The sequence below is a fragment of the Artemia franciscana genome, chromosome 5 (genome assembly GCF_032884065.1).
Source record: "Artemia franciscana chromosome 5, ASM3288406v1, whole genome shotgun sequence".
NCBI lineage: Eukaryota > Metazoa > Arthropoda > Branchiopoda > Anostraca > Artemiidae > Artemia > Artemia franciscana.
In genome coordinates this window covers 15,748,740-15,773,796 of record NC_088867.1, presented here as the reverse complement: position 1 = coordinate 15,773,796, position 25,057 = coordinate 15,748,740, and the positions used below count along the sequence as shown (strand labels likewise).

General features: G+C 37.7%; 1 protein-coding gene across 1 annotated transcript; it reads left to right on the top strand.

Annotated features, from left to right (window-relative positions):
- The first annotated feature begins 698 nt into the window (after positions 1-698).
- Positions 699-10,399, top strand: LOC136026769 (protein obstructor-E-like). Its single transcript, XM_065703475.1, has 3 exons — positions 699-973; positions 7,688-7,879; positions 10,004-10,399. Exons 1-3 carry the CDS (start codon positions 709-711, stop codon positions 10,228-10,230), a joined length of 684 nt encoding a protein of 227 aa, XP_065559547.1. The 5' UTR covers positions 699-708; the 3' UTR covers positions 10,231-10,399.
- Positions 10,400-25,057: the final 14,658 nt, after the last annotated feature.

Below are 25,057 nucleotides of genomic sequence, written 5' to 3'. Positions count from 1 at the left end.
ACTAGAGCCCTCATAAATGGGTTTTCCGCCATGTTGATACCAATGCTGCAGTTCTCATTTCGATCCGGTAGCGTTTTGCAGGGTTTCAGGCAATTTTCCAAAATTTCCACAAATTTATTGTCGCAATAAACTTTTACAAGATTAATCGAAATTAATAGTTACCATTCCTAAATCAGCTTCAAATTGTAATTGAAGAAAAAATTGTAAAAAAATTCGTTTTTAAATGTTCGGTTACAATGGGCTAGGGTTCGATTTTTCCTAGGTTGCACCAACGGGGATGAATATTTTTCAAAGAATGGATAATTAGCCACAAGTATTTTTGACAAATAAGATTATTGGCTCCTTAAACTAATTTTCTCACAATAAAAACCAAAAAGGGTGCCCTAATAACACATTATAATCCCTAACAAAACTACTTCCATGCTCATATCTCTTACTGAAGTTTTTAGCTTTTGTCTTGACATAGATTTTGATAGCAAACTGATTATTTAGCATAAAATAACTCTTTTTGGGTATCATGACATCTTATTTGCATGAATCGGAATGTACGCATAAATGTAAAATGAACTTAAGCTAAGAGATTTCACGGAATGATAATATTCACTTTTTGTTTCATTCTAGGATTTCCCTCAATATATTAAATTCACTTGATATTATATAAAGACATTGATGCGACCATTTTATCGCAGTAACGGGACACACAGCATTATGTTGGGTTTATTTGCTTTCAGTATCATGGTATTCGCAGTTGTTGCAGTGCCAGCGAAGTCAGGAGGCGTGGTATGCGAAAAAAGCAAATTTCCCTATTTTGTAGCTGATTCTACACAATGTGACCGCTTTTACAAATGTGAAGATTTGAAATCGACTGAAATGCTTTGTGAAGATGGTATGGTCTTTGTTGAAGAGCTGCAAAAATGTGATCTGCCATTCCACGTTGATTGTACCAGCAGGCCCAATCTCCAGCCACCAAAAGGTAAAATTTTAAATTTGCGTTATTAAGCACTCGATTGGAAACCTTTACATCAATTTTATGAACTGAAAATGAAATGAACAGAGCCTGAATAACAGAGGGAAATCAAAATTATATTTTTCTAGAGCAGGCCCAAGCCAGACCAATTATTATTCTTTTATTATTTTCATTTATTATCTTTTTTATTTTCAGCTATTATCTTTTTTATTTTCTATTATTATCTTTTTTATTACTTTATTATCTTTTTTATTTTCAATTATTATCTTTTTTATTACTTTATTATCTTTTATATTTTCAATTATTATCTTTTTAATTTCTAGGAAGTCACTAGATCCGAAAATTCAATTTTTTAACTGATTACTCCTAAGGCAGTTCTAAAAAAGATTAATCGGTCAAAAAGAGCTTTTGGCATTCCCTATGTTCGTAAAATAATTGTAATATCTGAAGAAAATAATCATTTATGCTTGGTAATTTTTAAAATTTGTATTTGTAGCAATTAGACATTTAAAAGCAAGTTTTTCCCCTATGAAATAAGGAGTAGTGTTGCCACGTGAAACAAAGAAAAGCTAACCTGAATGAGACATAGGATACCGCCTCTTATATGTGCTGAATCTAGAAATTTTTGTTTATTGAAAACTTGAGAAAAAGAATCAACAAAAACAATCAATGTGTAATTAAAGATGATAGCGTAACTATTACCTCCTCTGAGCCCATATGAACTGAAATTAAACTACCTATTGATAGTAACAGATATAGAGCAGTCTGCATCTCAAAATCAGGTAGCTAAGTACATTTATCCTCCGAGGATCCGTAGAAAACATCGTTAATTTCAAATTTTTTTTTAAGGACAGTTTTACTTCTTATCAACCTTTCTAAAATAAAATATGCATATAAAGATTGGGTTCTGGAATAAAGTGTAACTAATTGCAGGTGTAATCCAACTAATCGATGGAGGGGGGGGGCTCTAATATCATCATTTGTGAACGGACCAGAATAGGCTCGTCAGATATTAACCAAAATTGTTTGAAAATTTCTTAAATTCCCCCCATGAAATTTTTGCCTGATTCTTAAAAACGTAACAAAAATGGACACAACAATTTTTATGTGCGTTTTTTTAGTTTTTTTTTGTGTGTAAACCCTACGAAAAATTCTTTTGTTAAACCACCCCCCGGAAAACATCCTGGATGCAGCCCTGTTTAAGCCTCTGATATAATAGGTAGAAAGCATTGCCTGAGTTGCTTTCCAAAGAGGGTATCAGTAGGGTAACTTATGTTTAATCACACGTTGGTCCTTCTAATCCCCCCTCCCTCAGAACAGCTTAACAGATGATTTTTAGCAAGTAGCACACCTCCTCCTTAGTTTGAATAGTTTTGGTCGTTTTTTTGTTCAACTCTTTGGATTCATGCGAAAACGATTTGTTTTCTAATTCAACTAGCTGTCTTGTGTAATCGGCATATCTAACTAACATTTTTCGAGTAATTAAGAAATAATTGAAACATTTCATAGAGAACCTGTCATTACTTTGAGTTGAGCGAAAATCCTCCCGCTGACTAGGAGGATAAATTTAACCGTCCAACTATGACAATACACCGACGAATTTAACGCTACAGAAATATTTTCTATATAATTTTGCCACTCATAGTAGCACTGTTGAGATCAATAGTAAATAGACAATACTGAAAAAAATGATAGAAAATAATTCTAGGGCTATAATGAGAGAAACTTTGAGATGGCTAGACACGTTCTGGAGATGAAAGATTGCCAGAGATTGTCTTTTCCGGCCTACCGTTTAGGGTGAAACGAAAAAGAGGTTGTCCTCGGTTGTGGTGATAGGAGGTTGTCGGGAAAAATTTAAGGGAAATTTCAACTTCCTGATAGGAGTTAAATAGGTAGGCTTTGAATAGATCAGGATGGAGGTGGAGCGTTCGTAGCTGTGGTGGTCTCTGGCGGCTTGTTGCTGCGGTTAGTGGTTAGTACTAATAGTAGTACTTTTTGAAAGAAAAACAATGTTAGTTGAAATAAATCATAATAAAAGGAATGAAGATCTTAGGCTTAATTGTATATTTCGTTCATTTTATGTTCATTTGTGCTCATAGTTCAGTTGTGCTTGCCAGACATCCGTTCTGGGATTTAATGCTACTGGTATTTCTACCATAAACTATACCAAGACTGAGTATAATCATCACTACATTTGAAATTTGGAAATACTGAACTTCAACCTTCTTTTTATTTTCTATGGTACATGCGTACCATAAATAACACAATTATGCGGCTTACCATGGCTGCTTAGCATGGTAAGTAAATGATTTTAGCGTAAAGAGCGAGGTTTGAGGAGGGGGAATCCCTTCATATACATAATAATTTCTGTTCCTTTCAAGTTCTAATGTTGCTCTTTATTTTCGCTCGAAAAATTTGTTTTCTTTTTATTTAATTTCTGATCGTTTTGAAATAATGCTAGAAAATCTTGTTGCACCCCCATGGAAAAATACCCCTCCCCACAGAAAATATCCCCTACACAATTCAATCCCAGTGAAAATTTATCCTGGACAATTACCCTTAACAACTCCACGCCTAACACTGAGACGGAAAAGAGAAAGGAAGACATATAAAAAGAATCTCTTATAAGAATTCTGGCAAAATCCCAAAGTGCATAATTTCCCCTGACAAGTTCATCCCCTAGAAACTTCCCTCCCCATGGAAAATTCTTCCGTGGAAAACCCCCCAGCAGAAAATTCGCCCTCCCCCCGCCCAAAAATATATACATATTTCCCAATAATAATTATTATGCTTAAATAATGGACAAATTTATAACTTAAAGACCTTCCCCTTGGGGCTGTGGGGGGGGGGTCATGCTATATCTCAATGCTTAATTGTAGGGGCTTTCAACCGTGATTAAATAAAAAAAAACTAGTTTTTTTTAACTGAAAGTAAGGAGCGACATTAAAACTTAAAACGAACAGAAATTACTCCGTATATGAAATGGGCTGTCCCCTCCGCAGTCCCACGCTCTTTACGCTAAAGTTTGACTCTTTGCCACAATTCTACTATTTAAAAAAATTAAAAACTTTAGCGTAAAGAGCGTGGGACTGCGGAGGGGACAACCCATTTCATATACGGAGTAATTTCTGTTCGTTTTAAGTTTTAATGTCGCTCCTTACTTTCAGTTAAAAAAAACTAGTTTTTTTTCTATTTAATTTCTGAATATTTTTGAATTAATGTATGTTTGATTTTGGCTCTCCGCACATAAATTATTGAAATGAAATTAGTATATTAATTTTTTTTTTTTGCTAAATGGCTTTCTCTTAGTTTTGATCAGACGATTTTGAGAAATAAGGGGTGGGGAAGGAGGCCTATTTGCCCTCCAATTTTTCGGTTACTTAAAAAGGCTACTAGAACTTTTAATATTCAACGAACGTTTTTATTAGTAAAAAATATACGTAACTTAAGAATTAACTTACGTAACAAACTTTTATATTTTTATATTTTTATTATGTGTACGAGGGGGTTTGTACCCTCGTTAATACCTCGCTCTTTACACTAAATCGTAAGTTTTGTCCCAGTTCTTTAAGAATGACCCCTGAATCAAAAAGGCCGTAGAATAAATAGTTGAAATCACTAAAAATATTTTTGCATAAAGAGCGAGGTATTTATCTCCTCCTAAATACCTCGCTCTTTATGCTAAAGTATTTTTAGAACCCCTCATATGCGTAATAATCTCTGTTCGTTTTAAATTTCAATGCTATTCCTTACTTTCATTTGAAAAAACGTTTTCATGTTTATTTTTTCATTGTTTTTTTATAGTAATGCTAGAAAATCCTGCGCCCTTTTCATTGAATTTTTCTTCCCCCATGACATATTCCTCAAAGGAAAGATCCTCCCACAAAGCCCTCTCCCATCAACCCCACCCCCCAAACCAAAAAATCCCCATGAAAACGTCTGTACACTTTCCAATAACCAATACTATATGTAAACATTGGTCAAAGTTTGTAACTTGCAGCCCCTCCCTCAGGGATTGTGGGGGAGTAAGTCATTCCCAAAAACATAGTTATAATGGTTTTCGACTATGCTGAACAAAATGGCTATCTTAAAATTTTAATCTGTTGACTTTTGGAAAAAATGAGCATGGGAGGGGGCCTATTTGCCCTCCAATTTTTTTGGTCACTTAAAAAGGACACTAGAACTTTTCATTTTCGTTAGAATGAGCCCTCTCGTGACATTCTAGGACCACTTGGTCGATAAGATGACCCCTGGGGAAAAAACAAAAACAAACAAACAAATAAACACGCACCCGTGATTTGTCTTCTGGCAAGAAATACAAAATTCCACATTTTTTAGATAGGAGCTTGAAATTTTTGCTATAGAGTTCTCTGATATACCGAATGCGATAGTGTGATTTTCGTTAAGATTGTATGACTTTTAGGGGATGTTTCCCCCTTTTTTCCAAAATAGGACAAATTTTCTCAGGCTCGTAACTTTTGATGACAAAGACTAAATTAATTGAAACTTATATATTTAGAATCAGCGTAAAAATTCAATTCTTTTGATGTATCTTTTAGCATCAAAATTCCGTTTTTTAGAATTTCGTTTACTTTTGAGCCGGGTCGCCCCTTACTACAGTTCCTTACCACGAACTGTTTGAAAAGAAAATAATTCGGTATTTCGGGGCTTCTGACATTATTACTCCTTTGCGGAAGTTAGGCTCAAAATTGAAAAAGGACTATATTTTTTCTCTGGGCCCCTTCCACCTCTTAGTTCGTTTATTTTCCCGTTAGTTTTCACCTGTTTTCGCTTTATAGTTGTGTTATCTCTTAGCAGTTCTTTCGTTAGTTGAGTTATGGTTGTGGTATATATGTTTTATCGCTCGTATAGTTGTGTTATTTTCAAATTATACTCCATAATAGAGAGGCTCCGAACACCCAGCATTGTATGTTAAGCTCTTAATTTGACGTTTTTTTCTAACGTGACCACATTCGTCCTGCGCCCTTTTCATTGAATTTTTTCCCCCATGGCATATTTCTCCAAGGAAAGATCCTCCCACATAGCCCCCTCCCTCAACCCTACCCCCAAAACCAAAAAAAAAACCCTGAAAACGTCTGTACACTTCCCAATAACCATTATTATATGTAAACACTGGTTGAAGTTTGTAACTTGCAACCCCTCCCCCAGGGACTGTGGGGGAGTAAGTCATCCCCAAAATCATAGTTATTATGATTTTCGACTATGCTAAACAAAATGGCTATCTCAAAATTTTGATCCGTTGACTTTGGGAAAAAATGAGCGTGGGAGGGGGCCTAGATGCCCTCCAATTTTTTTGGTCACTTAAAAAGGGCACAAGAACTTTTTATTTCCGTTAGAATGAGCCCTCTTGCGACATTCTAGGACCACTTGGTCAATACGATGACCCCTGGGAAAAAAAAAACAAACAAAAAAAAAAACAAACAAATAAACACGCACCCGTGATTTGTCTTCTGGCAAAAAATACAAAATTCCACATTTTTGTAGATAGAAGCTTGAAACTTTTACAGTAGGGTTCTCTGATACGCTGAATCTGATGATGTCATTTTCGTTAAGATCCTACGACTTTTAGGGGGTGTTTCCCCCTATTTTCCTAAATAAGGCAAATTTTCTCAGGCTCGTAACTTTTGATGGCTAAGACTAAACTTGATGAAACTTATATATTTAAAATCAGCATTAAAATGCGATTCTTTTGATGTAGCTATTGATATCAAAGTTCAATTTTTTAGAGTTTTGGTTCCTATTGAGTCGGATCGCTCCTTACTACAGTTCGTTACCACGAACTGTTTGATGAAGGAAATCTCTATCTCAAATTTTGATCGGACGATTTTGGGAAAAAAGGGTGGAGGATGCGACCTAGTTGTCCTTCAGTCTTTTTGTTCTTACAACATTCTACGACCAATGATTCGATTCGATTATCCCTGGAAAAAACTGGATACGATAAATCTGAAGATTCTGTGACTTTTTGGGGGTGTTTTCCCCTTTTTTGAAACCCAGGCAAATTTTTTCAGGCCGGCAGCCTTTAATGGTTACGACGAAACTTAATGAAACTTAAATATTTGAAATCAGTTTAACAAGCCGATTCTTTTGATGTATCTATCGGTTTCGAAATTTGATTTTTCTGAGTTTTGGTTACTATTGAGCAGGGTCGCTCCTTACTTATTGTTCGTTAACACGAACTGTTTGAAATTACAAATTACCATACTTGTTAGTTAAGTGGTGATGGTAGTTACTATGGTGACCGAAATTTTCTGTAAAAAATTGGAACAGATCCATAAATTGCAACAGAATTTTCGTTAATCACCTACGGAAATTTTGAATGTCCTTAATCTCCTGTGTACATGGGCGGATGTAGAGCAATATTTTGAGGGGGGCAATGTAACAAGGGTGCCAATGAGCAAAATCTTTGGGGGGGGGGGGGTTCAGTGTGATAAAGGTACCAAATTGACCAAATTTATTCTAAAAGAGTGAATAAAAAAAAGGAAAGATGGCGCAGAAAAATCCTGCGTCCCCCGGTCCCCCATGGATCCGCTGGAGTCTGTGCACATGGAATCAAGTCAGGGAGACGCTGAAGGTGCATCAAAAATACATTACTAGGAAAAAACATTTTGGAGTTTTGATTAATCTAGTTCATCATCTTCAGTAACGGGAGGTTAGCACACCCAAATCTCATGTATGCTTCTATATCTCCACTTCTTTTAGGTTTTGGCAATTGTTCAAGGCTCAATGGACTATTTCCAGTGAATAGCAGGTGTGATCAGCATTTTTGGTGCAGAGACGGCCAAGAAATTCTTATCGAATGTGCCCCCGGTCTTGTTTATGATGTCAAACAGGGTGTTTGCGAATTTCCTGATATTGCTTTGCGTCCTGGATGTTTACCGGAACAGTTTCTTGGTATAATTTTTCGATATTTTTTTTTCCCAACGCTATAAAATTAACAAACATTTAAAAGAAGAAACAAAACATCCTTCCAATTTTCTACGACCACTGTGCCGATACAATTGCTTTTAATTTTCCTTAAATTATTGACTCCGGAATACGATTTTGGCCCTCCTAGTCTTGTAATGGTTAGTTTTCAAAAGTAAATATATTACCGTTCTTTCTATAATTTCTAATACTTTCCGACATAATTTGCCGTTATGTTAGAAATGGTGCGTTGGAAATGTTTCTACCTCATTTTACACAAACAACAGTAATAGCCTAATTTCGAAAAAATGAATGGGCCTATCTTTCAGGGCCCCTATCTGTTGTCATTTATAACTTCAGTGAAATAAAAATATTGGAAAATGGTAATACTTTTAATGCTTAGACGCCATAAACTTCAACTGGTAAACCCTGTGAAACTCAACTCAATTATAGTAATTTAAAGAAGGATTATGTCACGTTTTTATAAAGTTGGATCTGCAGCCCGGTCTCACATTCCTCTATAATTCGTTCAATCGATTTTCTTTTATGTTATTTGGTTCCAAAGATTTTTTATTTCATTAATTTTCTTCCTTTTTCCTTTTTTTTCGAATTTTGTATTTGTTTTGTAATCATACAAATTCTTTCATCACACACACAGTTTTAGTTACATAAGAGTTAATATGCCATTTACTAGTTAATTATACAAATTGTTAAGAGTGGGATGTTTGGTATTTAAGTATTTGTCTATAAAAAAAACCTTCCTTGTACTAGCAACCGATTTCTAATTATCAATTGTTTTATATTTTTCACAAACAGGTAACACTTCCAAAAAGTAAAAACAAAAAGGATTTTCTAGTAGAGCCACCTTTAAGAAATTTAAGAATTTCTCCGGCTTTTATATTCGTAACTCTTTTTTCCATCGTTTTTGAAAACAAAAAATGTAAGGAAATCTTCAATTGATTATTTACTAATTAGTTACCCGTTCTTCTTACCAGTTTTTTTTTATCCAGGATTGAGATGTGATCACAGTAAAGGTAATATACAGTGGCGAAAAGTCCTATACTCCCCTTTGAATATTTTCAACTTAGATCTAAAACCACCCAAGATTCATGACCTCGCCTTCGTGTACGCTCAATGACAAATATTTCTGATGGTAAACCAAGCAGCAACTGAGACTATGGCTCTGACGCATATACTCATAGTCTAATTACGCGCTATGAAATATGTGTCATATTTGGAAAAAGATTTCGCTACTGGTATATACTTATACTGTGGATTGGATGTGAATAAACAATTCAAGTCGATTTGGGAAGATTATTGGTAATGTATAACAGTTTTCAGGTTTCTTAAGCAATGCTATCATTTTAATGTCAATGGTGAAAACAACAGTGACAATGATATTGGTAAAATAAACTATGACAAAACCGTTGCATTGAATTCTTTTAAAAGTTTATTTTGACACGTTTCCTAGTTTTTAAAACTGTGGTATCTAAATTACTCTAATTTTTAGAGCATATTTAAACTAAAGAAACTTTTTTTTGACACTCGGAGAGATATGACAATTTTATGACAACAGTAGCAATGACATTGTTAAAATAAACTATAACAATCATTTGCATTGAATTCCTTTAAAAGTTTATTTTGACACGTTTCCTATTTGTTAAAACTTTCTACCCCACTCGCTGGATACGGCGTTGACCCCAGGAATTTAAATAGAAACAAAAAGCTGACAGTGGATACCACACTTTTGAACGCCTTCGAAAGGCCTAAGTTACAAATAAAGAGACCCACCGGAAGAATTATAAAGGAGGAAATAAATTACTCTAATTTCTAAATCATATTTAAACTAAAGAAACTTTTTGTAACATTCGGAGGAATATATGACAATTTTATGATAAAAATGACAAATTCTAACCTTATCCTCTTTCGATCTTCTTAAAGGGAATTTTTGCGGATGATTTCTAAGCATCTAAAAAAGCTTTGAAAATGATGCGTATTCCATTTCTTTAAGGTCAGCTCAGTCGGGCATTTTACCTATCGTCTTTAAACTATCCTAACCACAGTGTTTTAATTTCTGAAGAAAATTTAAATTAAAGTAGACTTTTTTTTAAGGCTTTACCTGTCCAAAAATAACTGGAGAAAAAATGTTGAAATTTGGTGATCATGAGCGTCTTGCCAAGCCTTCGGATTGCCGCTACTTCTACAAATGCATGAGCAACGGATTGCCGAGACTTGGAGGTTGTGAGCTTGGCAAAGTCTTTAATCATGAGACTGGATTTTGTGATCTTCCAAAGAATGTCAAAGGATGTGAACATTATTATGATAAGGGCAGTAGCTGAACGGCTTTTCTGTTCTGAGATTTAGAATAACCTTTATTTTTATATCTTTTTTTTTTTAATATTAAAACTTACATTATTAATTGAAAATTGTTGTTCAATAGCTATTTCTCTAAAGTTAGAGATTTATCCCTATTAAGAAAATGAAAGTAGGATGGGTAGGAAAAACAGTTCGCATTCAGCAGTCAATGGATAAACTTGTCTGACTTTTTTTGCCCGGATACAACTGTTGCTATGCCATGTTGTAGACTTATGTGAATAATAGCGTGATAATTGCTTATATTAATTGTTACAATATAATCTTGGATACAAAGAAGTGAGTTCTGCGTTCGAGCTAGTTCCTGAGGAATCCTGATGTGGGTGTTAGCCGTGCCCTTTTAAGGGTTTATGCAAATTGCACGCTGTAAACTAGCGTGGGTAAAAAATAAGTTTTTGCAAAGGTTTTTTCATTCGTACTCCGATGTAATTCTAGTGAATTTTCGGGTAATAAAAGTACTTACTTACTTACATATTACTTTGATAAAATCAGGATGGGAAAGAAAGCCAGACCCAAACGCAACCGGACAGAAGCTGAGTTATCGGATCCAGTTATGAATTCTACTAGTAATTCGGATACGAGTGTTAATGCGGACTGCCAGAAAACGAATGCAGAGAGAAAAGGTAGAAAACTACCTTTTTGCAAAGGTAGGGGACATATTATTTTGATAAAATCAGGATGGGAAAGAAAGCCAGACCCAAACGCAACCGGACAGAAGCTGATTTATTGGATCCAGTTATGAATTCTACTAGTAATTCGGATACGAGTGTTAATGCGGACTGCCAGAAAACGAATGCAGAGAGAAAAGGTAGAAAACTACCTTTTTGCAAAGGTAGGTGACATATTATTTTGATTAAATCAGGATGGGAAAGAAAGCCAGACCCAAAAGCAACCGGACAGAAGCTGAGTTATCGGATCCTGTTATGAATTCTACTAGTCATTCGGATACGAGTGTTAATGCGGACTGCCAGAAAACGAATGCAGAGAATATCATTAAAATTTTAGAAATGGTCCAATCTATAAATGTGAACATGGAAACCCTAAAGCAGAGTGTACTTGAAATTCAGAACGATTTGGGTACAGTTAAAAGTCGTGTTATGGTGCTAGAAAATAAAAGTAATGCAACAGACAATGAAATTGCAACAGTGAAATCGGAATTTCTAGCTCTGCAAAGTATTGTAAAAGCCCAGTCACAGCTGATTAAGAAATACAACGAGGAAATGAATGTGGTTGTGTCCCAGTCTCTTGTTAACGAAAATCAGGACAAGTTGCATAATTTGCTGTTTTGGGGCCTTAATGATGTACCTTTGAATGAGGCTGCATCTCGGGTTTCTGATGTGATTGTAGCTGGTTTGTCACTACCACCTGACAAGATGCCACCATTCACTGTGGTTCACTGTTCCAAGAATTTTGTTAAAATTAGGGTGGACAGTGTCCAGGCACGTTTCTTGATTCTAAGTAATGCGAAAAAACTAAAAGGGAAAGAGTTCGGTGTTTATAAGTCTGTTTTTATTAGTGATGATGTCTCACCGCGTGTGTGGGTTTTGCGTAAAGAATTAATTGGGTTACTTAAGCGTTTGGCGGATAAAGGTTTGGAATCCTGAGTACCTCTTACCCTACCATCCAGCATCTCTGTTAAAATGGACAACCGTGTTATTAAAGTGCCTTGGTACAATGCTAAGAGTTTGTTGGATTCTTAATTTTTTTTTTGCTGTTGTTAGAATTAGTGAGTGTTTATTTGTTATTGAAAAGGTCAATAAAAAAAAAAAAAAAAAAAAAAAAAAAAAAAAAACTTGCTATTTTGTCGCGATAATTATGGGTGTGTGTGGGAATTAGTAGCCGTTGTATTTGGTAACTTGTATATGGATTCGTTACGGGCAAATCAAATACGGCCTGTTTCTTTTTTTGTTTGTTTTTTTCCAAGATGGAAAGTGTCATTCTTTTGTTGTTTGTTATATTCTATTTTGTTCTTGTTTAGTTCTTTTTCTTTTCTTTTTTGTTTTGTTGTGGAGATGAGGCCATATTACTTTGTTGTAAAACTGTACGAATATGGCTGATGGTGATCGTGGCACCCCGGGCAACAGCCGTCTTAAAAATTTGGAACCTTCATTTGTGGATTTTGGTAGTATGTTTACGGAGCAGCTCCACTGGAATTATGATATTGGGATTGCTGGTCAATATGTTTCTTGTAATTCAAAGTACTTACTTAAAGATGGTTTGAGGTCCGGGAATAATGGTGGTGATTCTGAAGATCTCAGAGTTTTCAATCTTAACTGCTAGGGTTTGAATTCATCTTTTAATTTTATAAGCGAGATATGTGAACTTTCCATTTTTCAGGTTATTGGTCTCACAGAAACATGGCTAAATCAGCATAACTCTGCTCTCTTGGATATTCCAGGGTATACATTTTATCGTAGGAATCATCAATTTCGTCAACATGGAGGTATTGGAGCTTATATACGGAGCGATAGCGAGGTTTTGGTAAGAAGTGACCTAGTGCTGTTTCGCGAGATGTTATTTGAGCCACTTATCCTTCAGCTCAGGCTTAAGCCAAAATATGTTTATGTTGTTGTACTATATAGACCACCGTCTGGGTCTATACCGGTCTTTTTGGATATTTTGGAGGAACAGTTGGATAAACTACCTACTGGTTCACACCCATTCTTCATGCTTAGGGACTTTAATATTGACCTTAACGATATGAATTCGAATACTCCTATGGACTTCCTACAGCTTTGCATGTCATATAGTTTATTTCCCGCTATTAATATTTGTACGCGTGTTACCACTTTAACGGCAAATCTACTTGATAATATTTTTTCTAATTCTAAATTTTCAGATCCAGGGGTTATTGTTACTGATGTTTCTGACCATTTTGGGATTTCGGAAAGTTTTAAAGTTTGTTTCCCGAGGCAGCAAGGCCCTAGACTTGTATGTTACCTGTGCTCAACCAGGGTAACTTAGAAAAGTTTAAACAAGAGATTTCTAATGTTGATTGGAATAATAAAGTTGAAAATCTAGATGATATAAATATAAGTTTCCAAAGATTTTATGATACATTGATCTCTATTTTGAGTAAAACTTGTGTAATGAATCGGACAAGGTCAAGGAAAAAGATCCCCAAAAAGCCGTTCTGCGGTGCATAAATAAGAAAGACCAGTTATATAGGGATTAAATAAGGAATGAAAATGATCCAGTTTGTACAAGAGTTTATGAAAATTATAGAAATGCTCTTAATAAACTTTTGAGAAACGCGAAGAAAAAATATTTTGAGTATAAATTTAAAGATGCTTGTGGTAACCCGGCTAAAACTTGGAAAATTATTAAAAGTGTTATATCTTCAACAAATCCAGTTCTGCCTGATGAAGTTACTACAAGTGTTGGGTTAAAATCGAATGAGCCTGATGTAATTTGTAATGCCCTTTCGGAATATTTTGCAACTGTTGGGGCTCGATTTTCTCGTATTACAGTAGCTTCTGATAATTATCCTCCGCTAGAGACTTTTATGGGTACTTCTGTTGATGTATCTATGTATCTAAGACCTGTCACTCATGATGAAGTTCGTAAGACTATCTTTGAGATGAAAAGTTCTTCGGCTGGGAGTGATTCCATTAACCTTCTTGTTTTAAAAGCCGTGTTTCCAAGCATTTCACATATATTAACGTCCCTTATTAATGCTTGTTTTAAGCAAGGAAAATTCCCCAATTGTCTTAAAATTGCAAGAATAACTCCTGTGTTTAAGGGTCGTAATAAGAATGATTTGGGGAATTATAGACCAATTTCATTATTACCTGTTGTTTCACAAGTTTTAGAAAAATGTTTTAATATTAGAATTTATGAGCATTTGGAGAGTCATAAACTTCTACATCCAAATCAGTTTGGTTTCAGGAAGGGCAGAACAACAGAAATGACGATTTCATTTATTACTACTATAATTAATGATGCTCTTGATAAAAAGCTTAGGGTAGCTGGTGTATTTTTGGATTTAATTAAGGCGTTTGACACTGGTGACCATCGAATATTATTAAAAAAATGTGAATTTTATGGATTAAGGGGTGCTACATTGGGTTTGCTTTGCAGTTATCTTCAAAATAGACAGCAGTATGTCAATTTACAAGGATTTTTCTCTAGTAAAAATTTTGTTAATTGGGGGGTTCCCCAAGGATCCGTACTGGGTCCGACTCTGTTTTTAATTTTTATTAATGATCTACCGCATGTTGTGAAAGCTCTGCCCAGAATTGACGACTTTGTTGACAATGGTCCGAGTAAGACCCAGCTTACTATGCCCTTATTTGCTGATGATACAACCTTGGTGTGTGTTGCCCCTATAGAACAACTGCTCATGTCAACGATAAATGCAGCAATGAGCAGGATATGTACATGGCTTAAAATAAACCACCTGGACCTGAATATAGATAAGTCAATTTTTTTTTTTTTCTCTCGATCTCCGAATTTTTACACTTGGCTTACGGAAATAATTTCGGAGCAGGGAATTATTAAACGAACAAGATTCACCAAATACCTCGGAATCAATGTTGATGAAACCCTATCATTTAAAGATTTTGTGAAGTCATTTTCGAAAATATTGTCACGTAACTTAGGTATCATGCGCAAATTAAAACGTATTTCCCCCCCAAATGTTCTACGATTGTTATATTTTTCCCTGATTCACCCATTCATGATTCACGAGCAATACATTTTGTATTGCTCGTCGATTTGGCTTGGTACTTTTCCTTCGATAGTTCGTCCAATCCGTGTGATTAAATAAAAAAAAACAAGTTTTTAAACTGAAAGTAAGGAGCGACATTAAAACTTAAAACGACCAGAAATTACTTCGTATATGAAAGAGGCTGCTTCCTCATCAACGCCCCGCTCTTTACGCTAAAGTTTTTTACTGTTTTAAAAAGAAGCATTGAGAGAAAGAGTCAAACTTTAGCGTAAAGAGCGAGGCGTTGATGAGGAAGCAGCCTCTTTCATATACGAAGTAATTTCTGGTCGTTTTAAGTTTTAATGTCGCTCCTTACTTTCAGTTAAAAAACTTGTTTTTCTTATTTAATTTTATACAAACAACAGGTGCCTAATACTAGCAAAAACAATTAAAAATATTTCCGACTTGTTTCAATCCGCAAATAAAGTTCGGATTTTTAATTTGTGTCACTCTACGAATAAAGCTTACTTTGTAAAACATAGCACCCTTTAGTTAGAACTTACAAATTTGGAATTCTTTGAGGATATCAACTTCAAGTTAGACATAATTCTGTAATTAATTAACTATACGGACGGAGGAAATGCAAAAAGTGGATGGATTTACGGAAGCTAAAATAGCGAGCTAAAATCGTTGCTTTTAATTAATTAAGAAAAACTAAAAAAAGACGTTTTTCAAAGAAGATTAAAGAGCTAAATCAACCATAAGACAAGCAAACATTTATCAAAATAGTAATTCAAGCCTAAAACAAGCATAAATAACTATCAATAAACGCGGCTTATAGCCTGAATAATTAAATGTGGCGCTGGGGTTTTAACGAAATATCTATACGAAATCTTAAACCATATTTCGGATCAGAGATTGTCCCCACTGACTGGAAGAAAGGGCTGATTGTTAAACTGTCAAACCGTTGACTGCAACCTTTGGCGATATAAGCTATCACCTAACAGTCCATATTCCAAACGGTCGTAAATCACACTTAGTCGGGATATCTTGAAAGATGAACAACACGGCTTTCGACCAAACAGATCTTGTGCTAATGTGATATTTATCTTAAGAATATTAATTAAATAATCGAATGAATGGCCGACTGAAGGATTAGTAGCATTTGTTGACTTTTTAAAGGCTTTTCTGTTTCTAAAAGCTTTCTAAGCCTATAATAAAGCAAGGAAATTAGTCCTTCAGGAGCTATTTTTTTACTTTATCTTGAAACATTTTATATCTCCTTTCAGATTCCTGTTTTACTTTTCCTCGGCTCCATAGTCATCTACTTAAACTTCTTAGTGTATTGCTGTTTCTTTTTTTTTTGCATCCAATTCACTACTTATCATGTTACTAACACAGATCATATTCGAATTCCTTTTAGTCTATCCATAACGGCAAAATTTAATTCTAAAACATTGAGTGATGCTGCATGAAATATAATATCGGAATCAGCTCGAAGTTGCAATTTTTTTACCTCTTAGTTTTTTTCCTCTTTACTCAGTCTAGTATTGAGATTAATTTTTACAGGGTGATATGATATTCCTAATAATTCTTTTTTTCTCTAAGTTAGCATTTAAGTGGTGTGCATGTGCTATCTCTCTCTTACAAATCATCAACCCTTTGTGGATCTAATGCCGCTGTTTTTTCATGTTTAATTATTTATTAAGAAATATAATCTTATCATCTAGGCATATTTGGCTTAGGCATACACAATAAATAAGATTTTGGAAGCATTATATTACCCCCCTCATATGCCTCCCCTTGATTTATAGTCCTATAAAGAAGTTGTCAATTTTAAGTAATAAAAAGAGGGAATGCCCAATTTCTCCCACCTAGCGCAAATCTCTGTCCACCACCTGCACTACCACATATGACATGCCTTAAGCCCCTCCTAGCCAAATTTGTGCCACACTAAACCTCCTTCTTCCAAGCGTGGTATGCTCCCGCCACCTGCGGTAGTACATGTATATTTCACAGGATTTTAGAAAGTTTGCAGCTCTTCTGATAAAACCTTATGATTAGACGAAATTATGACACACGGTAGAGCTACTTTTCAGCAAAAACCTCCAAAGGGAACTTCATAGAAGCAGTGTTCTAGAAAAGTGGAAATTGCTATTAAAGCAAACATATTATGTGTTGTAATATTAAACTGAATTCTAGACCTTTTTGAGTATGGTTACAGTTGTGTGCTTAACGACTGTGTTTTTGCAATTAGTGGAAATGAAAGGACAACTTTAGAAGAAGATTAAACCATAATTAATTAAAGAATTCATTTTTTTTATATAAATATAACAAATAAGTTGTAACGAACTTCCATCACTTTTTCTTATTTAATTTCCATCTTTTCCTGCTTCCTCGCTATTTAAGAAATGGTCATTAACCTATAAAGAAGAACCTTCTCTACAAATAAAGAGAACGTTTTCATAGCTAAATTAGAGAATGTTCGCGATAGAGTTTCAAAAGTGTGTGTGTGTGTGTGTGTGTGTGTGTGTGTGTGTGTGTGTGTGTGTGTGTGTGTGTGTGTGTGTGTGTGTGTGTGTGTGTGTGTGTGTGTGTGTGTGTGTGTGTGTGTGTGTGTGTGTGTGTGTGTGTGTGTGTGTGTGTGTGTGTGTGTGTGTGTGTGTGTGTGTGTGTGTGTGTGTGTGTGTGTGTGTGTGTGTGTGTGTGTGTGTGTGTGTGTGTGTGTGTGTGTGTGTGTGTGTGTGTGTGTGTGTGTGTGTGTGTGTGTGTGTGTGTGTGTGTGTGTGTGTGTGTGTGTGTGTGTGTGTGTGTGTGTGTGTGTGTGTGTGTGTGTGTGTGTGTGTGTGTGTGTGTGTGTGTGTGTGTGTGTGTGTGTGTGTGTGTGTGTGTGTGTGTGTGTGTGTGTGTGTGTGTGTGTGTGTGTGTGTGTGTGTGTGTGTGTGTGTGTGTGTGTGTGTGTGTGTGTGTGTGTGTGTGTGTGTGTGTGTGTGTGTGTGTGTGTGTGTGTGTGTGTGTGTGTGTGTGTGTGTGTGTGTGTGTGTGTGTGTGTGTGTGTGTGTGTGTGTGTGTGTGTGTGTGTGTGTGTGTGTGTGTGTGTGTGTGTGTGTGTGTGTGTGTGTGTGTGTGTGTGTGTGTGTGTGTGTGTGTGTGTGTGTGTGTGTGTGTGTGTGTGTGTGTGTGTGTGTGTGTGTGTGTGTGTGTGTGTGTGTGTGTGTGTGTGTGTGTGTGTGTGTGTGTGTGTGTGTGTGTGTGTGTGTGTGTGTGTGTGTGTGTGTGTGTGTGTGTGTGTGTGTGTGTGTGTGTGTGTGTGTGTGTGTGTGTGTGTGTGTGTGTGTGTGTGTGTGTGTGTGTGTGTGTGTGTGTGTGTGTGTGTGTGTGTGTGTGTGTGTGTGTGTGTGTGTGTGTGTGTGTGTGTGTGTGTGTGTGTGTGTGTGTGTGTGTGTGTGTGTGTGTGTGTGTGTGTGTGTGTGTGTGTGTGTGTGTGTGTGTGTGTGTGTGTGTGTGTGTGTGTGTGTGTGTGTGTGTGTGTGTGTGTGTGTGTGTGTGTGTGTGTGTGTGTGTGTGTGTGTGTGTGTGTGTGTGTGTGTGTGTGTGTGTGTGTGTGTGTGTGTGTGTGTGTGTGTGTGTGTGTGTGTGTGTGTGTGTGTGTGTGTGTGTGTGTGTGTGTGTGTGTGTGTGTGTGTGTGTGTGTGTGTGTGTGTGTGTGTGTGTGTGTGTGTGTGTGTGTGTGTGTGTGTGTGTGTGTGTGTGTGTGTGTGTGTGTGTGTGTGTGTGTGTGTGTGTGTGTGTGTGTGTGTGTGTGTGTGTGTGTGTGTGTGTGTGTGTGTGTGTGTGTGTGTGTGTGTGTGTGTGTGTGTGTGTGTGTGTGTGTGTGTGTGTGTGTGTGTGTGTGTGTGTGTGTGTGTGTGTGTGTGTGTGTGTGTGTGTGTGTGTGTGTGTGTGTGTGTGTGTGTGTGTGTGTGTGTGTGTGTGTGTGTGTGTGTGTGTGTGTGTGTGTGTGTGTGTGTGTGTGTGTGTGTGTGTGTGTGTGTGTGTGTGTGTGTGTGTGTGTGTGTGTGTGTGTGTGTGTGTGTGTGTGTGTGTGTGTGTGTGTGTGTGTGTGTGTGTGTGTGTGTGTGTGTGTGTGTGTGTGTGTGTGTGTGTGTGTGTGTGTGTGTGTGTGTGTGTGTGTGTGTGTGTGTGTGTGTGTGTGTGTGTGTGTGTGTGTGTGTGTGTGTGTGTGTGTGTGTGTGTGTGTGTGTGTGTGTGTGTGTGTGTGTGTGTGTGTGTGTGTGTGTGTGTGTGTGTGTGTGTGTGTGTGTGTGTGTGTGTGGTGTGTGTGTGTGTGTGTGTGTGTGTGTGTGTGTGTGTGTGTGTGTGTGTGTGTGTGTGTGTGTGTGTGTGTGTGTGTGTGTGTGTGTGTGTGTGTGTGTGTGTGTGTGTGTGTGTGTGTGTGTGTGTGGTGTGTGTGTGTGTGTGTGTGTGTGTGTGTGTGTGTGTGTGTGTGTGTGTGTGTGTGTGTGTGTGTGTGTGTGTGTGTGTGTGTGTGTGTGTGTGTGTGTGTGTGTGTGTGTGTGTGTGTGTGTGTGTGTGTGTGTGTGTGTGTGTGTGTGTGTGTGTGTGTGTGTGTGTGTGTGTGTGTGTGTGTGTGTGTGTGTGTGTGTGTGTGTGTGTGTGTGTGTGTGTGTGTGTGTGTGTGTGTGTGTGTGTGTGTGTGTGTGTGTGTGTGTGTGTGTGTGTGTGTGTGTGTGTGTGTGTGTGTGTGTGTGTGTGTGTGTGTGTGTGTGTGTGTGTGTGTGTGTGTGTGTGTGTGTGTGTGTGTGTGTGTGTGTGTGTGTGTGTGTGTGTGTGTGTGTGTGTGTGTGTGTGTGTGTGTGTGTGTGTGTGTGTGTGTGTGTGTGTGTGTGTGTGTGTGTGTGTGTGTGTGTGTGTGTGTGTGTGTGTGTGTGTGTGTGTGTGTGTGTGTGTGTGTGTGTGTGTGTGTGTGTGTGTGTGTGTGTGTGTGTGTGTGTGTGTGTGTGTGTGTGTGTGTGTGTGTGTGTGTGTGTGTGTGTGTGTGTGTGTGTGTGTGTGTGTGTGTGTGTGTGTGTGTGTGTGTGTGTGTGTGTGTGTGTGTGTGTGTGTGTGTGTGTGTGTGTGTGTGTGTGTGTGTGTGTGTGTGTGTGTGTGTGTGTGTGTGTGTGTGTGTGTGTGTGTGTGTGTGTGTGTGTGTGTGTGTGTGTGTGTGTGTGTGTGTGTGTGTGTGTGTGTGTGTGTGTGTGTGTGTGTGTGTGTGTGTGTGTGTGTGTGTGTGTGTGTGTGTGTGTGTGTGTGTGTGTGTGTGTGTGTGTGTGTGTGTGTGTGTGTGTGTGTGTGTGTGTGTGTGTGTGTGTGTGTGTGTGTGTGTGTGTGTGTGTGTGTGTGTGTGTGTGTGTGTGTGTGTGTGTGTGTGTGTGTGTGTGTGTGTGTGTGTGTGTGTGTGTGTGTGTGTGTGTGTGTGTGTGTGTGTGTGTGTGTGTGTGTGTGTGTGTGTGTGTGTGTGTGTGTGTGTGTGTGTGTGTGTGTGTGTGTGTGTGTGTGTGTGTGTGTGTGTGTGTGTGTGTGTGTGTGTGTGTGTGTGTGTGTGTGTGTGTGTGTGTGTGTGTGTGTGTGTGTGTGTGTGTGTGTGTGTGTGTGTGTGTGTGTGTGTGTGTGTGTGTGTGTGTGTGTGTGTGTGTGTGTGTGTGTGTGTGTGTGTGTGTGTGTGTGTGTGTGTGTGTGTGTGTGTGTGTGTGTGTGTGTGTGTGTGTGTGTGTGTGTGTGTGTGTGTGTGTGTGTGTGTGTGTGTGTGTGTGTGTGTGTGTGTGTGTGTGTGTGTGTGTGTGTGTGTGTGTGTGTGTGTGTGTGTGTGTGTGTGTGTGTGTGTGTGTGTGTGTGTGTGTGTGTGTGTGTGTGTGTGTGTGTGTGTGTGTGTGTGTGTGTGTGTGTGTGTGTGTGTGTGTGTGTGTGTGTGTGTGTGTGTGTGTGTGTGTGTGTGTGTGTGTGTGTGTGTGTGTGTGTGTGTGTGTGTGTGTGTGTGTGTGTGTGTGTGTGTGTGTGTGTGTGTGTGTGTGTGTGTGTGTGTGTGTGTGTGTGTGTGTGTGTGTGTGTGTGTGTGTGTGTGTGTGTGTGTGTGTGTGTGTGTGTGTGTGTGTGTGTGTGTGTGTGTGTGTGTGTGTGTGTGTGTGTGTGTGTGTGTGTGTGTGTGTGTGTGTGTGTGTGTGTGTGTGTGTGTGTGTGTGTGTGTGTGTGTGTGTGTGTGTGTGTGTGTGTGTGTGTGTGTGTGTGTGTGTGTGTGTGTGTGTGTGTGTGTGTGTGTGTGTGTGTGTGTGTGTGTGTGTGTGTGTGTATGTGTGTGTGTATACCTGTGTGTGTGTGTGTATGCATAACCCGAAATAAAAGGAAATTATGGAAATTAAAGATTCCTTAGGTCACTAAAGTATTCTCTCTGGAATATGCAGCTGGAAAGTGAAGGAGAAAATATTTTATTATCATATTATAAAACTGAGAGGTAGTAGTCACTCTGGACTTGTCCCAGGTAAAGAAAGAAACAAGGCTAAAGCCGAGATTAATTGAAAGGAAACTTTTTATGAAAAAAAAGCTTTCAAAGAGCAGTTCCAATTAACTGATGACGAGAAAAAACTGATTCAAATACTAATCAAACAGTTCGTGGTAACGAACACAGTAAGGAGCGACCCGGCTCAATAGTAAACGAAACACTATAAAACGGAATTTTGATGCTAAAAGATACATCAAAATAATCGGATTTTCATGCTGATTTTAAATATATAAGTTTTATCAAATTTAGTCTTAGTCATCAAAAGTTACGAGCCTGAGAAATTTGCCTCATTTTGGAAAATAGGAGAAAACACCCTCTAAATGTCATATAATCTTAACAAAAATCACACCATCGCATTCAGCGTATCCGAGAACCCTGTAGCAAAAATTTCAGGCTCCTATCTACAAAAATGTGGAATTTCGTATTTTTGCCAGAAGACAGATCACGGGTACGTGTTTATTTGTTTTTTTGCTTTCTTTTTTCTTCCCAGGGGTCATCGTATCGACCAAGTGGTCCTAGAATGTCGTAAGAGGGCTCATTCTAACGGAAATGAAAAGTTCTAGTGCCCTTTTTAAGTGACCAAAAAAATTGGAGGGCACCTAGGCCCCCTCCTACGCTCATTTTTTCCCAAAGTCAACGGGGCAAAATTTCGAGATAGCCATTTTGTTTCGCATAGTCAAAAACCATAATAACTATGTCTTTGGGGATGACTTCCTCCCCCACAGTACCTGGGGGAGGGGCTGCAAGTTACAAACTTTGACCAGTGTCAAACAGTTCGTGGTAACGAACTGTAGGAAGGAGCGATCCGGCTCAATAGTAACCAAAACTCTAAAAAATTGAATTTTGATATCAATATCTTCATCAAAAGAATCGCATTTTAATTCTGATTTTAAATATATAAGTTTCATCAAGTTTAGTCTTACCCATCAAAAGTTACGAGCCTGAGAAAATTTGCCTTATTTAGGAAAATAAGGCGAAACACCCCCTAAAAGTCGTAGGATCTTAACGAAAATGACACCATCAGATTCAGCGTCTCAGAGAACCCTACCGTAGAAGTTTCAAGCTAATATCTACAAAAATGTGGAATTTTGAATTTTTTGCCAGAAGACAAATCACGGGTGCGTGTTTTTTTTTTTTTTTTTTTTTTTTTTTTTTTTTTTTTTTTTTTCCAGGGGTCATCGTATCGACCAAGTGGTCCTAGAATGTCGCAAGAGGGCTCATTCTAACGGAAATGAAAAGTTCTAGTGCCCTTTTTAAGTGACCAAAAAAATTTTATTTTATTCAGCGTAGTCGAAAAACCTTATAACTATGTCTTTGGGGACGACTTACTCCCCCACAGTCCCCGTGGGAGAGGCAACAAGTTACAAACTTTGACCAGTGCTTGCATATAGTAATGGTTATTGGGAAGTGTACAGGCGTTTTCAGGAGGATTTTTTTGGTTGGGGGAGGGGTTGAGAAGAGGGGGATATGCTGGGGGAACTTTCCATCGATAGTTTGTCATGGGGGAAGAAAATCTCCATGAAGGGAGCGCAGGATTTACTAGCATTATTAAAAAAAAAAAACAATGAAAAAATAAATATGAAAAAGTTCTTTCAGCTGGAAGTAAGGAGCAGCATTAAAACTTAAAATAAACAGAAATTATTACCCATTTAAGGTGCTCACCTCCTCCTAATACCTTGTTCTTTACGCTAAAGTATTTTTAGCAGTTTCAACTATTTATTCTACGGCTTTTGTGATTCTGAGGTCATTCTTAATGAATTGGGACAAAATGTAAGCTTTAGTGTAAAGAGCGAGGATCTGACAAGGGGGCGAACCCCCTCACATATGTAATAAAAATATGAGAATACAAAAGTTCTTTACGTAAGCTAATTTATAAGTTATGTAAATCTTTTACTAATAAAAATATTCGTAAAAAATTAAAAATTCTAGTTGCCTTTTTAATTAACCAAAAACTCGGAGGGCAACTAGGCTTCCTCCCCCGCTCTTTCTTTCTCAAAATCATTCGATCAAAATTATGAGAAAGCCATTTAGCCAAAAAAAAATGCAAATTTTGTTTTAATTATTCCTCTGCGGAGAGCCAAAATCAAAACATGCATTGATTCAAAAACGTCCAGAAATTAAATAAAAAAAAACAAGTTTTTTTAACTGAAAGTAAGGAGTGACATTAAAACTTAAAACGACCAGAAATTACTTCGTATATGAAAGAGGCTGCTTCCTCATCAACGCCCCACTCTTTACGCTAAAGTTTTTTTTACTGTTTTAGAAAGAAGAATTGAGAGAAAGAGTCAAACTTTAGCGTAAAGAGCGGGGCGTTGATGAGGAAGCAGCCTCTTTCATATACGAAGTAATTTCTGGTCGTTTTAAGTTTTAATGTCACTCCTTACTTTCAGTTAAAAAAACTTGTTTTTTTTTATTTAATAACTTTCAGGATCGATCCCAAGGTCAAAATGAATACTGATTTCGCTGATACGAGCCTTTATTTTCCTAAATAAGGCAAATTTTCTCAGGCTCGTAACTTTTGATGGGTAAGACTAAACTTGATGAAACTTATATATTTAAAATCAGAATTAAAATGCGATTCTTTTGATGTAGATATTGATATCAAAATTCAATTTTTTAGAGTTTTGGTTACTATTGAGCCGGATCGCTCCTTCCTACAGTTCGTTACCACGAACTGTTTGATCCTTACTTTCTGTTGAAAAAACTTTTTTCATTTTTATTTGGTCATTGTTTGTTTTATAAATAATACAGGAAAATCCTGCGCCCCCTTCATAGAATTTCTCTTTCCCCATGAAAAATACTTTCATTTCACACACACACACACACACACACACACACACACACACACACACACACACACACACACACACACACACACACACACACACACACACACACACACACACACACACACACACACACACACACACACACACACACACACACACACACACACACACACACACACACACACACACACACACACACACACACACACACACACACACACACACACACACACACACACACACACACACACACACACACACACACACACACACACACACACACACACACACACACACACACACACACACACACACACACACACACACACACACACACACACACACACACACACACACACACACACACACACACACACACACACACACACACACACACACACACACACACACACACACACACACACACACACACACACACACACACACACACACACACACACACACACACACACACACACACACACACACACACACACACACACACACACACACACACACACACACACACACACACACACACACACACACACACACACACACACACACACACACACACACACACACACACACACACACACACACACACACACACACACACACACACACACACACACACACACACACACACACACACACACACACACACACACACACACACACACACACACACACACACACACACACACACACACACACACACACACACACACACACACACACACACACACACACACACACACACACACACACACACACACACACACACACACACACACACACACACACACACACACACA